The sequence below is a fragment of the Coregonus lavaretus genome, assembly GCF_964263955.1.
Source record: "Coregonus lavaretus genome assembly, chromosome: 13".
NCBI lineage: Eukaryota > Metazoa > Chordata > Actinopteri > Salmoniformes > Salmonidae > Coregonus > Coregonus lavaretus.
In genome coordinates this window covers 43,522,617-43,543,185 of record NC_140000.1, presented here as the reverse complement: position 1 = coordinate 43,543,185, position 20,569 = coordinate 43,522,617, and the positions used below count along the sequence as shown (strand labels likewise).

The 20,569-nt window shown below is 44.9% G+C and overlaps 1 protein-coding gene across 3 annotated transcripts in view; it reads left to right on the top strand.

Moving 5' to 3' along the window:
• Positions 1-8,919, top strand: part of LOC311140446 (carbohydrate sulfotransferase 11) — a 123,447-nt gene extending 114,528 nt beyond the window's left edge. For all 3 annotated transcript variants that reach the window (XM_084175507.1, XM_084175508.1, XM_084175506.1), the window contains exons 3-4: positions 5,380-5,609; positions 6,380-8,919. In XM_084175507.1, coding sequence (XP_084031633.1) covers positions 5,380-5,609; positions 6,380-7,004 — 855 coding nt within the window. In that variant the 3' untranslated portion in view covers positions 7,005-8,919. The remainder of the gene's footprint in view (positions 1-5,379; positions 5,610-6,379) is intronic.
• The last annotated feature ends 11,650 nt before the right edge of the window (positions 8,920-20,569 follow it).

The window sequence follows — 20,569 nt, the reverse complement described above, 5'->3', positions numbered from 1 at the left end:
GTCCTGTCTCTCTGCTGTGTATGGCTGTAGCTCAGTCCTGTCTCTCTGCTGTGTATGGCTGTAGCTCAGTCCTGTCTCTGCTGTGTATGGCTGTAGCTCAGTCCTGTCTCTCTGCTGTGTATGGCTGTAGTTCAGTCCTGTCTCTCTGCTGTGTATGGCTGTAGTTCAGTCCTGTCTCTCTGCTGTGTATGGCTGTAGCTCAGTCCTGTCTCTCTGCTGTGTATGGCTGTAGTTCAGTCCTGTCTCTCTGCTGTGTATGGCTGTAGTTCAGTCCTGTCTCTCTGCTGTGTATGGCTGTAGTTCAGTCCTGTCTCTCTGCTGTGTATGGCTGTAGTTCAGTCCTGTCTCTCTGCTGTGTATGGCTGTAGTTCAGTCCTGTCTCTCTGCTGTGTATGGCTGTAGTTCAGTCCTGTCTCTCTGCTGTGTATGGCTGTAGTTCAGTCCTGTCTCTCTGCTGTGTATGGCTGTAGTTCAGTCCTGTCTCTCTGCTGTGTATGGCTGTAGTTCAGTCCTGTCTCTCTGCTGTGTATGGCTGTAGTTCAGTCCTGTCTCTCTGCTGTGTATGGCTGTAGCTCAGTCCTGTCTCTCGCTGTATATGGGTGTAGCTCAGTCCTGTCTCTCGCTGTATATGGGTGTAGCTCAGTCCTGTCTCTCGCTGTATATGGCTGTAGCTCAGTCCTGTCTCTCGCTGTATATGGGTGTAGCTCAGTCCTGTCTCTCTGCTGTATATGGGTGTAGCTCAGTCTTCATCCAAGGTTCCTGAATATGAAGGAACTCCACCACAGCCTTCCAACTACTCTACTATAGAATGTAAACACACAGTACATTACCTGTCCATACCTGTGTTTAGGACAGGAACTCAGATAAAGACTTAGAGTGCGTCTGAAATAGCACCCTATTTCCTAGAGTGCACTACGTTTGGGCCCAGGGCCTGGTCAAAAGTAGTGCACTATATAGGGACTATGATGCAATTTTTAGATGCACAATAGACTTCACCCATGGGACCATAACAGCAGTAGTAGTAATATCTCAGAGTTGAGGTTTCAGTGACCCATGACCATTAGTCACTGTAAAGTCCATGGAGAATAAGAGCACTTCCTCCCAGCTGCCCACTGCACTGAGGCTAGGAAACACTATCACCACCGATAAATCTACAATAATCGAGAATTTCAACAAGCATTTTGCTACAGCTGGCCATGCTTTCCATCTGGCTACCACTAACCCGGCCACCAACTCTGCACCCTCTGCTGCAACTTGCCCATGCCCCCCCCGCTTCTCCTTCACACAAATTCAGACAGCTGATGTTTTGAAAGCGCTGCAAAATCTGGACCCCTACAAATCAGCTGGGCTAGACAATCTGGACCCTTTCTTCCTAAAACTAGCCGCCGAAATTGTCGCAACCGCTATTACTAGTCTGTTCAACCTCTCTTTCATAACGTCTGAGATCCCCAGAGATTGGAAAGCTGCCGCGGTCATCCCCCTCTTCAAAGGGGGTGACACTCTAGATCCAAACTGCTACAGACCTATATCCATCCTGCCCTGCCTTTCGAAAGTATTCGAAAGCCAAGTTAATAAACAGATCATCGACCATTTCGAATACCACCGTACCTTCTCCGCTATGCAATCTGGTTTCCGAGCTGGTCACGGGTGCACTTCAGCCACGCTCAAGGTCCTAAACGATATTATAACCGCGATTGATAATAGACAGTACTGTGCAGCCGTCTTCATCGACCTGGCCAAGGCTTTCGACTCTGTCAACCACCGCATTCTTATTGGCAGACTAAATAGCCTTGGTTTCTCAAATGACTGCCTCGCCTGGTTCACCAACTACTTCTCAGATAGAGTTCAGTGTGTCAAATCGGAGGGCCTGTTGTCTGGACCTATGGCAGTCTCTATGGGGGTGCCACAGGGTTCAATTCTTGGGCCGACACTTTTCTCCGTGTATATCAATGATGTCGCTCTTGCTGCTGGTGACTCTCAGATCCACCTCTACGCAGACGACACCATTTTGTATACATCTGGCCCTTCATTGGACACTGTGTTAACAAACCTCCAAACGAGCTTCAATGCCATACAACAATCCTTCAGTAGCCTTCAACTGCTCTTAAACACTAGTAAAACTAAATGCATGCTTTTCAATCGAACGCTGCTAGCACCCGCCTACCCGACTAGAATCACCACTCTCGACGGGTCTGACCTAGAGTATGTGGACAACTACAAATACCTAGGTGTCTGGTTAGACTGTAAACTCAACTTCCAGACTCACATAAAGAATCTCCAATCCAAAGTTAAATCTAGGATCGGCTTCCTATTTCGCAACAAAGCCTCCTTCACTCATGCTGCCAAACATGCCCTCGTAAAACTGACTATCCTACCGATCCTTGACTTCGGCGATGTCATTTATAAAATAGCCTCCAACACTCTACTCAGCAAATTGGATGTAGTCTATCACAGTGCCATCCGTTTTGTCTCCAAAGCCCCATACACTACCCACCACTGTGACCTGTACGCTCTTGTTGGCTGGTCCTCACTACATGTTCGTCGTCAAACCCACTGGCTCCAGGCCATCTATAAATCACTGCTAGGCAAATCCCCGCCTTATCTTAGCTCATTGGTCACCATAGCAGCACCCACCCGTAGTCTGCGCTCCAGCAGGTATATCTCACTGGTCATTCCCAAAGCCAACACCTCCTTTGGCCGCCATTCCTTCCAGTTCTCTGCTGCCAATGACTGGAACGAATTGCAAAAATCTCTGAAGCTGGAGACTCTTATCTCCCTCAATAACTTTAAGCATCAGTTGTCAGAGCACCTTACCGATCACTGCACCTGTACACAGCCCATCTGAAATTAGCCCACCCAACTACCTCATCCCTATATTGTTATTTAATTTGCTCTTTTGCACCCCATTATCTCTATTTGCACATAATCTCTTGCACATCTAGCATTCCAGTGTTAATACTATTGTAATTATTCTGCACTATAGCCTACTTATTGCCTTACCTCCATAACTTGCTACATTTGCACACACTGTATATATATTTTCTGTTGTATCTCTGACTTTATGTTTTTTTTTTTTTTTTTTTTTTACCCCATATGTAACTCTGTGTTGTTTTTTGTTGCACTACTTTGCTTTGTCTTGGCCAGGTCACAGTTGTAAATGAGAACCTGTTCTCAACTGGTTTACCTGGTTAAATAAAGGTGAAATAAATAAAAAAAAATAAAGTCTCTGATGACCTCTTAAAGGGAATGGGCTTTACTTACAGTGAGAGAAAAAAGTATTTGATCCCCTTCTGATTTTGTACGTTTGCCCACTGACAAAGACATGATCAGCCTATAATTTTAATGGTAGGTTTATTTGAACAGTGAGAGACAGAATAACAACAAAGAAAATCCAGAAAAACGCATGTCAAAAATGTTATAAATTGATTTTCATTTTAATGAGGGAAATAAGTATTTGACCCCTCTGCAAAATATGACTTAGTGCTTGGTGGCAAAACCCTTGTTGGCAATCACAGAGGTCAGACGTTTCTTGTAGTTGGCCACCAGGTTTGCACACAACTCAGGAGGGATTTTGTCCCACTCCTCTTTGCAGATCTTCTCCAAGTCATTAAGGTTTCGAGGCTGACGTTTGGCAACTCAAACCTTCAGCTCCCTCCACAGATTTTCTATGGGATTAAGGTCTGGAGACTGGCTAGGCCACTCCAGGACCTTAATGTGCTTCTTCTTGAGCCACTCCTTTGTTGCCTTGGCCGTGTGTTTTGGGTCATTGTCATGCTGGAATACCTATCCACGACCCATTTTAAATGCCCTGGCTGAGGGATGAGGTTCACACCCAGGATTTGACGGTACATGGCCCCGTCCATCGTCCCTTTGATGCGGTGAAGTTGTCCTGTCCCCTTAGCAGAAAAACACCCCCAAAGCATAATGTTTCCACCTCCATGTTTGACGGTGGGGATGGTGTTCTTGGGGTCATAGGCCGCATTCCTCCTCCTCCAAACATGGCGAGTTGAGTTGATGCCAAAGAGCTCGATTTTGGTCTCATCTGACCACAACACTTTCACCCAGTTCTCCTCTGAATCATTCAGATGTTCATTGGCAAACTTCAGACGGCCCTGTATATGCGCTTTCTTGAGCAGGGGGACCTTGCGGGCGCTGCAGGATTTCAGTCCTTCACAGCGTAGTGTGTTACCAATTGTTTTCTTGATGACTATGGTCTCAGCTGCCTTGAGATCATTGACAAGATCCTCCCGTGTAGTTCTGGGCTGATTCCTCACCGTTCTCAAGATCATTGCAACTACACGAGGTGAGATCTTGCATGGAGCCCCAGGCCGAGGGAGATTGACAGTTCTTTTGTGTTTCTTCAATTTGCGAATTATCGCACCAACTGTTGTCACCTTCTCACCAAGCTGCTTGGCGATGGTCTTGTAGCCCATTCCAGCCTTGTGTAGGTCTACAATCTTGTCCCTGACATCCTTGGAGAGCTCTTTGGTCTTGGCCATGGTGGAGAGTTTGGAATCTGATTGATTGCTTCTGTGGACAGGTGTCTTTTATACAGGTAACAAGCTGAGATTAGGAGCACTCCCTTTAAGAGTGTGCTCCTAATCTCAGCTCGTTACCTGTATAAAAGACACCTGGGAGCCAGAAATCTTTCTGATTGAGACGGGTTCAAATACGTATTTCCCTCATTAAAATGCAAATCAATTTATAGCATTTTTGACATGCGTTTTTCTGGATTTTGTTGTTGTTGATAAATGGTTAAGGGAGGGGTTCAAATACTAACACAAGGCTTTTAGTTTGGTTAAGTGCTGAGAGCATGGAGGTGGTCCCAGACATGAGTTATTTTAGCACCTCAAAGGCCTAGCCCTAGTCTCTACTCTCTGGTATGGCATACAGCTGTGACTGTCGTTGTGTGCGTGTGTGTGTGCACGTGCTTGTGTCTGAGAATGTGCAGCTACACAGGGCACGGTCTGATCGATTTAGTGTCCCCAGGGAAACAAGGGAATTCCCTGAAAGGGTTATTCAGGGTACAGAGCAAAAATGATCACCAGCTCTAAGAAAACATTCCTACTCTTTAGATCAAGAACAGCCCTCCCTCCCTCCCTCCCTCCCTCCCTCCCTCCCTCCCTCCCTCCCTCCCTCCCTCCCTCCCTCCCTCTCTTCCTCCCTTCTTCCCCCATCCTTCTTTCTTCACAATGAAATGCTAATGTGTGGGTCAAGTGAGCTACTGTTGAATGAAATGGGAACTATGCATATTGTATTAGTCAGCTCCCCATAGATCATCATTTGTATTCCAGAAGATTAATCTATCTCCTTTTTTCTTCTCTCTCTCTCTCTCTCTCTCTATCTGTATCGCTCTCTCTCTCTTTATCTCCCCCCCAGTCGGAGTTCTCCAGTGCAGCCATCCTCCACCAGGCGAGGAGAGACCAGGTAGCAGAGTCATGTCGGGCCCACAGTGCGTCCAGCCGCAAGCGCCGGGTCCTGACCCCTGGTGACCTCAAACACCTGGTGGTGGATGAGGAGCATGAGCTCATCTACTGCTATGTCCCCAAGGTGGCCTGCACCAACTGGAAACGCGTCATGATGGTCCTCACCGGACGCGGCAAGTACAGGTCAGTAGCATAGGAAACTAATATTAAGATTTCAGATACTGTACCAAGACACATTTTCCGATAGGGACACAATGAATAAATGATTAAAGATGTAAAAAGAAAAGCTGAATAGTAGATTGTTGTTTTATTGATAATAATACTACTACTACTGATACGACTACGCTGTCACAAAACATTAAGAACACCTTCCTAATATTGAGTTGCATCTCCCCCTTTTGCCCTCAGAACTGCCTCAATTCTTCGGGGCATGGACTCTACAAGGTGTCTAAAGCGTTCCACAGGGATGCTGGCCCATGTTGACTCCAATGCTTCCCACAGTTGTGTCAAGTTGGCTGGATGTCCTTTGGGTGGTGGACCATTCTTGATACACACGTGAAACTGTTGAGCGTGAAAAACCCAGCAGCATTGCAGTTCTTGACACAAACCGGTGCGCCTGGCACCTACTACCATACCCCGTTCAAAGGCACTTAAATATTTTGTCTTGCCCATTCACCCTCTGAATGGCACACACACAATCCATGTCTCAATTGTCTCAAGGCTTAGAAATCCTTCTTTAACAAGTGACACCAATAAGGGATCATAGCTTTCACCTGGATTCACCTGGTCAGTCTAGGTCATGGAAAGAGTGGGTGTTCCTAATGTTTTGTAGACTCAGTGTTTATAACTGCTGTTACTATTACTACAACTCCTAATACTACAATTGAGATACTTTTAATTGTTTGTGTTGTCGTTATTCTGTTCCTCATGGTCTTTACTTCTGTCCATCCCAGTGACCCTATGGAGATCCCTTCCAACGAGGCCCACGTCCCGTCCAACCTGAAATATCTCAACCAGTACAGCATTGCTGAGATCAACCACCGCCTCAAGAGCTACCTCAAGTTCCTGTTCGTCCGGGAGCCCTTCGAGAGGCTCGTCTCCGCTTACCGCAACAAGTTCACCCTCAAGTACAACTCCTCCTTCCACCGCCGCTTCGGCACCAAGATCGTCCGCCGCTACCGCAAGAACGCCACGCAGGAGGCGCTGCTCAGCGGCGCCGACGTCAAGTTCCGGGAGTTCGCCGAGTATCTTGTCGACCCGGCCACGCAACGTGACGGCCCGCTAAACGAGCACTGGCAGACGGTGTACCAGCTGTGCCACCCCTGTCACATCCACTATGACCTGGTGGGCAAGTACGAAACCCTGGAGGATGACGCCAACTATGTTCTGCGGCTGGCGGGGGTGGGCGAGTCGCTGCGCTTCCCGACCTTCGCCAAGTCCACCCGCACCACCGACAGCATGACGGCCCAGTTCTTCAGCAACATCAGCTCCCAGCAGCACGCCCAGCTCTACCAGCTGTATAAACTGGACTTCCTCATGTTCAACTACTCCACGCCAAGCTATCTGCGACTGGACTAACGACTAGAGGACCAGTACATGACTCGCCAGCTGGGACTCTGGGCACGATCCACTTTTAATAAGAGAAGAAAAAAAGAACTGAGGGAAAGAGGAGAATGGATATTTTTGCGAAAACTTTATTCAAAAACTGTCGTCGCTATTTCCGGGGGGTGAACAGGAAGGGCTGCGGTGAATGGGAGGGACATAGATTGAGGAAAGGGGCTGGATCCGATTTAATGTGAAAGATTCTTGGTTATCCAATCAGCATTGTTCTGAAGGAGGAAGTGGAGATCCTACAGCATCAGAATGCAGGGTTCGGGTGGAGCTGATGTCAGAGGTTTTCTAAGAGGGGAAATCCAGGAGAGTAGCAGGACTCTTGGAGAGTGGTCGATGTGTGTTCTGTATGTAAATGAGGTGGGACTCTTGACCAATTAGGCTGCTTTGGATTCTGCACAGCAAACGGTGGCCTCGCATGCACGCGCTCTGGCCCCAAAGCATCATGGGAGCTGAGCTTATTTTATAATGAACAATAATGAAACTCCGTTAAATTGTAAAACACATCCATGTCCTTCAGTTGGCTGTATCCTGGGTGTGTTGATAGCACCCACCAACCCTCTCTTTCATAGCACCCACCAATGATATATTTGATAAGTAAACTGGCTCTTGGCTCCCACTCAAGCCTTCCTCATGATAGCTGGCTATTGACTTTGTTCTAAAGACCTCTAGAACCATCAGGCGTAAGCAGAGGAGCTACAATTTACAGCCAACTGCTCTAAAGTAGTAGCTATGGTGTCAAGATCTCATCATCATAGGTGAAAAGAACTCCTGAATCCCGAGGTTTGCCAGGTGAGGCCTCAGACTCCCACAGCAGGGTCTGAAACGGCGGCCATTTTAGAAAGACGCTGAGCACCCTCTATGCTTTGAGCCACAGGAAGTGGTCAGAAGAAGACAGGAAGTGCCCTTGTGAATGGGTGCACCGGATGTGATTGACAGGTGTTAGGTGCCTCCCACTGACCCAGAGAGGAACTGAAGAAGAGATGGCCTGTGTGACTGTGAAACGGTTTAAGGGACAGGATCTCATAACTCCGCCCACGCCACGCCCCTAAACCAGGGAGGGACCCAGCGTACACGCTTCCCCCACCCCCCGCTTTGACGACCAAACATGTTTTTTAGTAAATTAATTTTTTTATGTCTTGGTTTTATTGTCTTATGAAAACATTGCTGCGAGCAGCAATAAAAAATATTATTTAAATTACTTTTACTGTCGCGGGGGGAGGTAGATAAAAAAAAATCTTGGCAGATGAACATTTTAGTAGATTTTGTAAAGATAAAATTGTTTTTATGAGTTTTGTTTTTCATGTTTTTGATCCTGAGTTGCCTCCGGTACACTGTTAATGATAACATTTTCATTTTCTTCCTTTTTCCGAAGGGCGTACAATACAATATAGTTAAGTCCATGGCTTTGGTTTCTCTGTGCGTGAGAGCTGGGATATTCCATGGGATTTAGAGTTATTCCCTCTCTCCCCCTTAGTCAACTGAGTCTGGTGCCAAAGGGTTGGAACACTGCCAATGACAGAGAGGGACAGAGTCAACTCAACTCTTATCAGTACTTTTCCATACATCCAATAATATACTAATCATTTACAATCCTGTGATTGAAAACATAAACTATAGCATGAGAAAAGTATTCTACATACATATCTACGTCTATAGTGCAGACTACTGCTCTGTATCAGAAATGAGCAGTGGTTGCTTTGATAATGATCGAAAATAGAACCGTCTACCTTTGTCTGGCGGTGAAAGTCAGGTCTGTGTCCGCCCTCCTTAGGTGAAAGTGCAGTGACTAATCATTACTCTGTGTAGTCTATGGGATCACAGAGAGTTGTATACACCACGCAGGAGTGGGCGACGGAGAGAAGACAACTTAATTAGCCAAGCTAAGGAGGAGGGAGGGAGGGAGGGAGGGAGGGAGGGAGGGAGGGAGGGAGGGAGGGAGAGTCCTCTTTATTCTTTACACTCCTTTGTCATTCTTCTTCCATTCAGACTTCAAAGAGAGAGGGACGTTTATTGGGAAAGTTGTGTATTTTTATATAGCTAGGTCTGAGCAGAAGTAACTGCAGCACAGAAGAAATTATTCACTTCGATATTCATTTGTCCCTCAGACTGTTAGTTTAGACAGGCGTGGTGACTGTAATGACAAGCTCACCTCATTCTGTCATAGCTTCTAAAATATTGGTGGCAGTTGTGTATGTATATTTGCGTGTGTGTATGGCGTTATAATGAGCAACTGGTTTGGAGGAACAAGGCCCTCCACATCTGGCTCTGATAAAGAAGAAGGCTACTGGTTTGGCCTACATCTCCGACCCCATCCACTTACAGAAACAATGGGAGCATTCTGAGCTCTCCCTCCTCCTGAGACAGACACACACACACACACGTGCTGATGTTGATGCCACGCAGCCTCTTACTAAGCAGCTGTACTCTAGTGAGGGTTGGTAAGTGAGGTATGGGCACATCTAAAACACCACACACTCAGCTTATCTCGAACTGCCTATTTAGCCTCCAAAATGAGACACTGAATACACAAAGGCCTCACAACTCTGCAAACAAACAGTTATGGAGTCCTCTCCTGTGCTCTCCTCTTGACTCCAACCTCTCTCCCAAAATGGCCCCATATAAAAACAGAAGTGGATTTTTGGACAGTGTCAGTGATCCCTACCCTCGCAACAGGAAAAGGGCAGGCGTCTTATACAAACAGAGCTGTTAAAATCCCACAGAGGTCCAGCCTAACGGTCCCTGTGGAAATACTGACCTGATTCAAACCTTTTTTATTCTCCATTCTTATTCCATATCCTAGCTACCTAGAAATCCACCCGAATCCAATTCTGACATGTCCAGTTAGTGTTCTTGTGCTATATAAGTATATATTGACGAGTGTACGGGTATATTTATGTTGTTGAAGAACGACGTCTATTGTTGGACTGAATCACATATTTACTGTGTTGCTAAATGCAGAAGCACAGGAAGTGGACGCTCCTCTGCACATACATAAACATATCCACTCTGGGGCCGGGGATTTCTAACCAGAGATAGGCATGGATGGGGCAGTTATCTGTCAGTGTTTTTTTGTAAATAGTTTATCTTTCTGTCTATGAGATATTCTTATTCAATCAGTATCTGTGTAACAGTGAAAACCTCCCCATAATGCCCATGGAACTTCCTTTGTGTTACACATAAAAGGGTCCCCATGATGTTTCCTGTCGTTACGAATTAGCCCTTTGGCACCAACTCTCAGACCGAGGCTTTTTAGAAATGTTCAAAATATTGCCAACTGTTGAAATCACTGGAAGGTTGTTCGAGCAGATCTCCTACTCAACTGCACAGAAACCAAAGCCTGGAATGGTAAAATAGCTATTTTACCTTAATTATGTTTTTCTATGTTGTTCTGTTGCATTCCTCTGTCAGCAACGCTCCACAGCAGCCTCCACACTTTTCATTGACCTCATAGAAATATAACGTATAGATAGAACACAGTTTCTTAGTTATGACCTGTCCGACCTGCAGCATACGTGTGTTGAATGGAACCATGATCATTTTGTTAATTTCAATGATTATGTCCATTCCAATCCATTCAATGGTTGCCTCCTACATAGCATACAGCACATGACCACAGGGCACTCCTGTCACCACAGACAGTACCTTTTATAAGGTCACCACACAGTCACTGGGTGCTGAAATCATCTGTGCCTTTTCACTCCTCTTATTGGAGCACTTTACTGTCATCTGATTGGTCAGTCAAGACACACACACACACACACACACACACACACACACACACACACACACACACACACACACACACACACACACACACACACACACACACACACACACACACACACACACACACACACACACACACACACACACACTCTTCCTCTTTAACTGTCTGATTAAAGTTGCATTTAAAAACAGCATCCCACACACTAACACAGTCGGAGCACCTGCAGAGAGACTCATGTGACCACATCAAGAGGCGTTGCAAATAGAGGGTTTTTGAAACGCTTGCTCTGCTCAGATCTTCCCTCCTCTCCCAAGCCTTCAGATACTGGATGGTTTTCTGTGGCTCTGTGTTGCTCAGAGGTTGTACGTACACCCTTCAAAACCACACGTCAACCCTCAGATCTCTGTGTGCTGGTTTCAGTGTTCTCATCCGTTGCCAGATGGTGAGTGTGTGTTGAGGTGTGTTCTCTTAAATCAATGTTGTTGAGTGTGTGTGTGTGTGTGTGTGTGTGTGTGTGTGTGTGTGTGTGTGTGTGTGTGTGTGTGTGTGTGTGTGTGTGTGTGTGTGTGTGTGTGTGTGTGTGTGTGTGTGTGTGTGTGTGTGTGTGTATTGGAGAGGTGGCTCTGTACTCTACTGTACCTGCGCTGCCTTAGAGAGTAACTCCATGAACTCATTCAAACAGGCTACGTCGTATTTATTTATTAATTCACCAACGACTACCCATAATACACTCCTCCTGGTGGTCTCCATGGCAACACACCTGGACTTTCTCTCTCTCTTTCTCACGGGACAGACTGTCGGTTCATCGTCAAGGCCCTCTCACCAAAAACATGAATAATTGAATATATCGACTGCCGGTTGCGGGAGATGAGCTGTGATCCCCCAGCAGTGTTCCGTGGTTCATTCTGTCTGATGTTTTCACAATAAAACGCCTCAGAAACTCAAACCCAGAGGCCCCGGACTACTGTTTCTTTTCACTGTCTGCATACAAGCAAGCATGCACGCGCAGACACAACAAACACACAAAATACTATATATCAAACGCTAATCAAACACACATTTGTCACAGACTCACATTATCACTCACTGCCCAGTGGTTTCATAGGTATCGTCTTGTCAACCCATGGGCACCCCATGCCACCTGATGATTCCAAGCTTGGCATTACAACACATGCCATCTGTTTTGTTTGTGGAAAGCCTGCACATGCCGGTCTGCCAAAACAATTTCTCTGGTTACCATGGTTACTCCTGAGACATTATTCTTGTGCTCCATGATGGAAGTATATTCATGTGGTATGTATAACTTACAAGCTATCGTGTGTATCACATTGATAGCTTCTGCTATCTGTGCTATCTGTGTAAAATGTGCCTGCTATCTGTGGAGTAACTAAAGTGGCTACCTTTGAGCTTTTGTTTTCATTTCCACAAATATCAATCTCATATACAAAGAGAATGAATACATGTGAAGGAGATGGTGGTCCAATGGTCAAGTCCCTGCCTCAAAACCAAGAGGTTGTGGGTTCAAACCTTGTTTCTGCAAATCTCAATGTCAAATATACAAAGAGAATGGTAAGGAGTCTGTGGCTCTGGTGTGAGGAGCTTGCCCCATAAGAACAGGGTTGTAGGTTTGAACCCAGGTGCTGTGTGGTTGCCTTCTGAGGAGTTACGGCCACTTGAGGAATTTGATGATTTGAAGGCGGTGTAACTTCCTGGGGTGTCCCCCCTGCAATTCCAAGACAGTGAAGAGCAGCAGTTATGGATCAAATCTCCTGGAAAAAGTAGACCGTTTTTAAACTGTCCACTTTTCCAGGAGATTTGATCCATTACTGCTGCTTTTTGTAGGAGAGGGAACCCCAGGTACAGTTGAAGTTGGAAGTTTACATACACTTAGGTTGGAGTCATTTAAACTTGTTTTTTCAACCACTCCACGCATTTATTGTTAACAAACTATAGTTTTGGCAAGTCGCTTAGGACATCTACTTTGTCAATTCCAGTTGGTCAGAAGTTTACATACACTAAGTTGACTGTGCCTTTAAACAGCTTGGAAAATTTCAGAAAATGATGTCATGGCTTTAGAAGCTTCTGATAGGCTAATTGACATCATTTGAGTCAATTGGAGGTGTACCTGTGGATGTATTTCAAGGCCTACCTTCAAACTCAGTGCCTCTTTACTTGACATCATGGGAAAATCAAAAGAAATCAGCCAAGACCTCAGAAAAAAAATTGTAGACCTCCACAAGTCTGGTTCATCCTTGGGAGCAATTTCCAAACACCTGAAGGTACCACGTTCATCTGTACAAACAATAGTATGCAAGTATAAACACCATGGGACCACGCAGCCGTCATACCGCTCAGGAAGGAGACGCGTTCTGTCTCCTAGAGATGAACGTACTTTGGTGCGAAAAGTGCAAATCAATCCCAGAACAACAGCAAAGGATCTTGTGAAGATGCTGGAGGAAACAGGTACAAAAGTATCTATATCCACAGTAAAACAAGTCCTATATCGACATAACCTGAAAGGCCGCTCAGCAAGGAAGAAGCCACTTCTCCAAAAAAGCCATAAAAAAGCCAGACTATGGTTTGCAACTGCACATGGGGACAAAGATCGTACTTTTTGGAGAAATGTCCTCTGGTCGGATGAAACAAAAATAGAACTGTTTGCTATAATGACCATTGTTATGTTTGGAGGAAAAAGGGGGTAGCTTGCAAGCCGAAGAACACCATACCAACCGTGAAGCACGGGGGTGGCATCATCATGCTGTGGGGGTGCTTTGCTGCAGGAGGGACTGGTGCACTTCACAAAATAGATGGCATCATGCGGAAGGGAAATTATGTGGATATATTGAAGCAACATCTCAAGACATCAGTCAGGAAGTTAAAGCTTGGTCGCAAATGGGTCTTCCAAATGGACAATGACCCCAAGCATACTTCCAAAGTTGTGGCAAAATGGCTTAAGGACAACAAAGTCAAGGTATTGGAGTGGCCATCACAAAGCCCTGACCTCAATCCTATAGAACATTTGTGGCCAGAACTGAAAAAGCATGTGCGAGCAAGGAGGCCTACAAACCTGACTCAGTTACACCAGCTCTGTCAGGAGGAATGGGCCAAAATGCACCTAACTTATTGTGGGAAGCTTGTGGAAGGCTACCCGAACCGTTTGACCCAAGTTAAACAATTTAAAGGCAATGCTACCAAATACTAATTGAGTGTATGTAAACTTCTGACCCACTGGGAATGTGATGAAAGAAATAAAAGCTGAAATAAATCATTCTCTCTACAATTATTCTGATATTTCACATTATTAAAATAAAGTGGTGATCCTAACTGACCTAAGACAGGGAATTCTTACTAGGATTGAATGTCAGGAATTGTAAAAAACGGAGTTTAAATGTATTTGGCTAAGGTGTATGTAAACTTCTCACTTCAAGTGTATTTACCCCATGACATCTGCCAGCCTTCCAATCATTACGGAGTGTCAACGGAACTACACTCAAGAGCTGAGCCTGGGATTGAACCTACAACCCTGTGTACTAAAGGCAAGATCATTACCGGAGAGCCAATGGCTCTTTCACACTCAGAACACTTATCTCTGTAAATTTGTGATAAAGAAATATAAACTAGCTAAGGAAGACTTCATGGCAACATGTAAAACAAGGATTTGGGATTCAAACTCCAAGCCACATAACTTCCAGGTCTGTCAGTATACCTGGCTTTGTCAATGGTACAAGCTCAAACGAAAGTACACCTATCAAATGATGAAACTAAAGAAAGCACAAGCGAAGAATTTAAGCCACAGGAACATGTAAAACAAGTTAAGGATTCAGGATTCAAGGCAGGTGTTCCAACCTTTGAGGCACATACTCTGCTTTGAGTACACATCTTCTGCCTCAGTGTAGATTTGACCTAGACTTGAAGGATCTAATGACAGACACATTTGATTAACTGTGAAAGCACAATTATAATTGGTGTAAAGCTGCTGCTATGCTGGATGAATCAACCAAACGCTGAGTCAGAGGCATCTGCTATTTATTGCACCCTGTAGTTCACATAGGGGACTTTCTCCATGTCAACAACTGTGTTTGAATCTGCCTCAATGTGGCCACTTGTTCCAGTGCATGTATACAGCCTGCTCTCTGCGGAAAGGTCCTGATCTCTCTCATTATACAGACCTTGTGCTCAGCACAGTGGTTATTTTCAAGTGGGCACCTTTGAAGAAATGGCCAGGGCAACGGAATCTATAAAAAATAAAAGAAAATGAGTTGGAAAGATCTCTTCCCTCTCTCGCCACAGATCAGTCTCTCATTAATAAAAACCCAGTACTGTCTCCTACCACCTTTCTGAACTACATATCAATCAGTAATATGAGCAGAGATAACCTACCCACCCAGAGCTACAACACAATACAATGTTATGCATGAAACTTTCTGCCACTGTAAACTCCACCACCTGCTTTTTCCAAAACATAGGAAACAAGTTAATACTCCCATTCTAAAACATCCAGCATCTCCCCACATACAGAGGCAGCTCTCCCCTCCTGCAGTAACTGACCTTGTGGTTGGGCTTTGATACACTACCGGTCAAAAGTTTTAGAACACCTACTCATTCAAGGGTTTTTCTTTATTTTTACTATTTTCTACATTGTAGAATAATAGTGAAGACATCAAAACTATGAAATAACACGTATGGAATCATGTAGTAACCAAACAAACAAAGTGTTAAACAAATCAAAATATTTTATACTTGAGTTTCTTCAAATAGCCAGCCTTTGCCTTGATGACAGCTATAAACACTCTTGGCATTCTCTCAACCAGCTTCATGAGGTAGTCACCTGGAATGCATTTAAATTAACAGGTGTGCCTTCTTAAAAGTTAATTTCTGGAATTTCTTTCCTTCTTAATGCGTTTGAGCCAATCAGTTGTGTTGTGACAAGGTAGGGGGGGTATACAGAAGATAGCCCGATTTGGTAATAGACCAAGTCCATATTATGGCAAGCACAGCTTAAATAAGCAAAGAGAAACGACAGTCCATCATGACTTTAAGAAATGAAGGTCAGTCAATACGGAAATTTCAAGAACTTTGAAAGTTTTTTTTTCAAGTGCAGTCGCAAAAACCATCAAGCGCTATGATGAAACTGGCTCTCATGAGGACCTCCACAGGAAAGGAAGACCCAGAGTTACCTCTGCTGCAGGGGATAAGTCCATTAGAGTTACCAGCCTCAGAAATTGCAGCCCAAATAAATGCTTCACAGAGTTCAAATAACAGACACATCTCAACATCAACAGTTCAGAGGAGACAGTGTGAATCAGGCCTTCATGGTCTAATTGCTGCAAAGAAACCACTACTAAAGGACACCAATAAGAAGAAGAGACTTGCTTGGACCAAGAAACACGAGCAATGGTCATTAGATCGGTGAAAATGTGTCCTTTGGTATGGAGTCCAAATTGGAGATTTTTGGTTCCAACCGCAGTGTCTTTGTGAGACGCGGTGTGGGGGAACGGATTATCTCCGCATGTGTAGCTCCCACCGTAAAGCATGGAGGAGGAGGTGTTATGGTGTGGGGGTGCTTTGCTGATGACACTGTCAGTGATTTATTTAGAATTCAAGGCACACTTAACCAGCATGGCTGCCACAGCATTCTGCAGCGATACGCCATCCCATCTGGTTTGGGCTTAGTGGGACTATCATTTGTTTTTCAACAGGACAATGACCCAACACACCTCCAGGCTGTGTGAGGGCTATTTTACCATGAAGGACAGTGATGGAGTGCTGCATCAGATGACCTGGCCTCCACAATCACCCGACCTCAACCAAATTGAGATGGTTTGGGATGAGTCGGACCGCAGAGTGAAGGAAAAGCAGCCAACAAGTGCTCAGTATATGTGGGAACTCCTTCAAGACTGTTGGAAAAGCATTCCAGGTGAAGCTGGTTGAGAGAATGCCAAGAGTGTGCAAAGCTGTCATCAAGGCAAAGGGTGGCTATTTGAAGAATCTCAAATATAAAATATATTTTGATTTGTTTAACACTTTTTTGGTTACTACATGATTCCATATGTGTTATTTCATAGTTTTGATGTCTTCACTATTATTCTACAATGTAGAAAATAGTAAAAAGAAAGAAAAACCCTTGAATGAATAGGTTTTCTAAAACTTCTGACCGGTAGTGTACATCCAGCCTATTTCCACAGCCCTGCCTTCTCATTGCTATAAAACCCTGTCATTAGAGGGCGGCTGCTGACTGTGGCACATCAGGGGAGTGTGTGTGTGTGTGTTCATGTGTTGGGAAGGGAAGTTAACAGCTGCTGCATTCATGTGAGCTGTGTGTCACTGAGTTGGGGCTTTATTTATGCTTAAAGGCAAATACAACACCTGACAAAGTGTTGCATCACCGCAGGTCTCCAATACAATGTCTACCCCCTTCTCTTTTTCTCTCACTGTCTATGCTCTTCTCTGTCACTCTGTGTATCTCATGGCTAATGTGTGTCCCTCAGGCTTCCATACGTTGCCACACATGGAGATGTGTGATTCCCGACCTCAAATGAATGTTCACCACCCACCCGCTGGCTATCCCTTTCTGGGTTTCTTGCCAAATGAGATTGATTGGGGTCTAAGTAAAGAAGAATCGATTGGTGTTTCACTTCCTCGGTAGAGTGAATACACTAGGCTGAGTCATCGGACCCTGCTGACACTGTCATCGATTCCTCACAGTCCCCAACAGCACAGTTCAGTGCAGGTCAGAAGGTTAACCCTGGCATCTGAAGCAACTCCATCAGTCACCAAGAAATCTCTCCCCTGGCTGGCAGGAATCTCTCCCCTGGGTGGCAGGAATCTCTCCCCTGGGTGGCAGGAATCTCTCCGTTTACTTCCCTTCCTCCATTTCTCCTTCCTACCAGTATCTCCCCTCTCCAACCCATCCCCCTCTCTCTCCAGTCATAGTAGTAAAACGTATGATAACGACGATAATTATCATTTTAATGACCCTCATTACGTTTATCCGACAGTCATGATTCTCTCTCACAGCAACACTGGGCCGATTGAGTTTCCATTGAGGCAGACTCTATGGACACCCTGACATCACTGGTGAGAAAATAATCAGGGGAAAAAATGTAATCTGTTTCCTATTAGCTTCCAGTGTGAATCAGCTATTGTTTTCCCTTAAGTTAGGGCAGTAATCCTGGAGGCCACATAACACAGCTGGGGCTACTGGAGGGGCCAGAGAGGACTCCTGGATTAGGTTTCAATTTCATGGTCCCCCTGGTGCAGACTGTACCCCTTTTCCAAAGCCGTAGTCAAACCAGTCAACTCAACCCCCCCCGTCCCCCTCTCTGTCCCCCTGCCCCAATACAAGGTTCAGCACCCCTCGTTAACACCAGAGCGTCTAGACATCAACAGAGGCACACTGTTACATGCACACAAAATACTGTACATACCACACATAGAAACACAAATAAACATACACAGGCTGCTCACTGACATTCTCAGACTGGACAAGTAAGAGAGTGAGACTGCGTGTGTTGCAGTCGTACAGTACATGATTCCTCTCTGTAGCCAGGCAGAAACATGGGCAAACACAGGAGACATGCCACCTCATAAAAGCCACATACTGTAATAGCAGTAATGAATGTTTAACATCTTAATTCAACAGTAACACAGTGGGAGTTCACTCTCTCAACGATCTGACATTAACTTTTTTTCCCTAATGCAAACATATTGCTTTAACCCTATGCTGTCACAATAACATTATCCATATTGAACAACTACAGTATCTACTGAATGGTAAGCAAGCAGAGAAAGTCCATAACACACTATTACAAAACAATGTCTCTGGAATCTTTTTAACAATGATATCATTTAAAACCACACTTCCAAGTGTATTTTTCCCCCATGTAGTCAGTGATTCCGGAATTTGAGTAAGTATCTACTGAGGATAGTACAGTAAAAGAGAAACTACCATGGCAGTAGTCTAGATAGATCACATCCTTTATTCCATACTCTCTCCTATACAGTATAGACAGGAGGTAGACAGACAGCCAATAGTAAGTCAGTGTTCTGGTTACTGTGGTCTCAGGAGGTCCCGCTCTGGTCGTTAAACCACACGGTAATGACACTTCAGAGACTCTCCTCTACAACCATGAACATCTGCTCTTTAACGGGGCAGACAGACAGACGTACAAGCGCGCAACACAACCATGAAACTCTGCTCTTTAACGGGGCAGACAGACAGACGTACAAGCGCGCAACACAACCATGAACATCTGCTCTTTAACGGGGCAGACAGACAGACGTACAAGCGCGCAACACAACCATGAACATCTGCTCTTTAACGGGGCAGACAGACAGACGTACAAGCGCGCAACACAACCATGAAAATCTGCTCTTTAACGGGGCAGACAGACAGACGTACAAGCGCGCAACACAACCATGAAAATCTGCTCTTTAACGGGGCAGACAGACAGACGTACAAGCGCGCAACACAACCATGAAACTCTGTTCTTTGACACACACAATCTGCTCATGAACTACTTAGTCACGCCTTTCTGACTTCACTGAGAAAGGACAAAAACACATAGCAAAATTAAGGCGTATTACGGTACATGGGCTAACGTAGCATGGTAGCAGTACTGTCAAATATGAAAAGATAAGAGAAATCCATTGGATAGACTTAGGCCTAGTTGAAACTAAAAGGTGGAGGTGGTTGGAACGCTTCTCACAATCAGATCTACTCAGTATTGGTCAGACAACGGACTGTGATGCATTCAGAAACAAGCATTAAAAGTGAATGTTCTAAATCATCTCGATCTCTGTTCTTTGATCTTTCCCAGGAGAGGGTTAAGGAATAATGCTCAAGCTCGTCTTTGATGTCCAAAACCAGATATCTTTCTTTTACCATGCAACTCCATTTGCAAGGTGTTAGAATGTAGAGATACTATAATGTATAAAGCTATTTCACCACTGTCATACTGAGTCCATACGCTGTTATTCAAATGCTTTTCTCCTTCCAACTCTATACTCTGGGCCAAGTACAACTTCAGCAATTACAGTAAACCCTTCTTCACACTTCCAATTAATTATATAACCTTCATCTGACGCGTCACATTTCAAACTAAATCCCCTAACATGTATAACACCCCCACAGAGAAAGATAGGCCTGCATGTGACATAGCAAAGATATCATAGCCTCACACACCAGTTGATATATGACATTTTCTATATTAGTGCCCACCCAAGGGAGCGTGTAATGTCAACACGTCGCTGGGGGTGCCTGTGCTGTTCCCACCTCTCAGGTCTCTCACATCTGAAAGAGAGCGAGAGCTCTGAGAAAGAAAGAATGGTTAGAGAGCGAGAGTAAGGGAATGAGAGAAGTAGTGAGGGAATGAGAAGCCATAATGAGAAGGAAGCAGTGACAAGAAGAAGGGAAGAAAGACAGGAGTGTGTGTAGGGATGTTCATCGAGTAGAGGTCATGAAAGGTGACATACCGCACTGGTGTTACCATGGAGACTGGAGGAGATAGAGCCAGTGATTGTCCAGTGATCTCCTGTGGGCATCCAAAGAGCACACAATATATTTCTACCACAGTGTAACACTTCAATCATAACATTGCTTTACTGCATAGAAGTGTCGTTTTACACTGATTTGTCTCAAATCGGAGCTGATCTTGTCCTTCCCCGTCTACAGGCATTTCATCCTAAGCCTCTTTAGGCAAGAGCTTCGACTGAACAACAACTAATGCTGCATCATCCAATTAACCTCTCTGAGGGACCGGCAAAACTTCACTAAGTATAATCACACATTTGTAGGCAGATG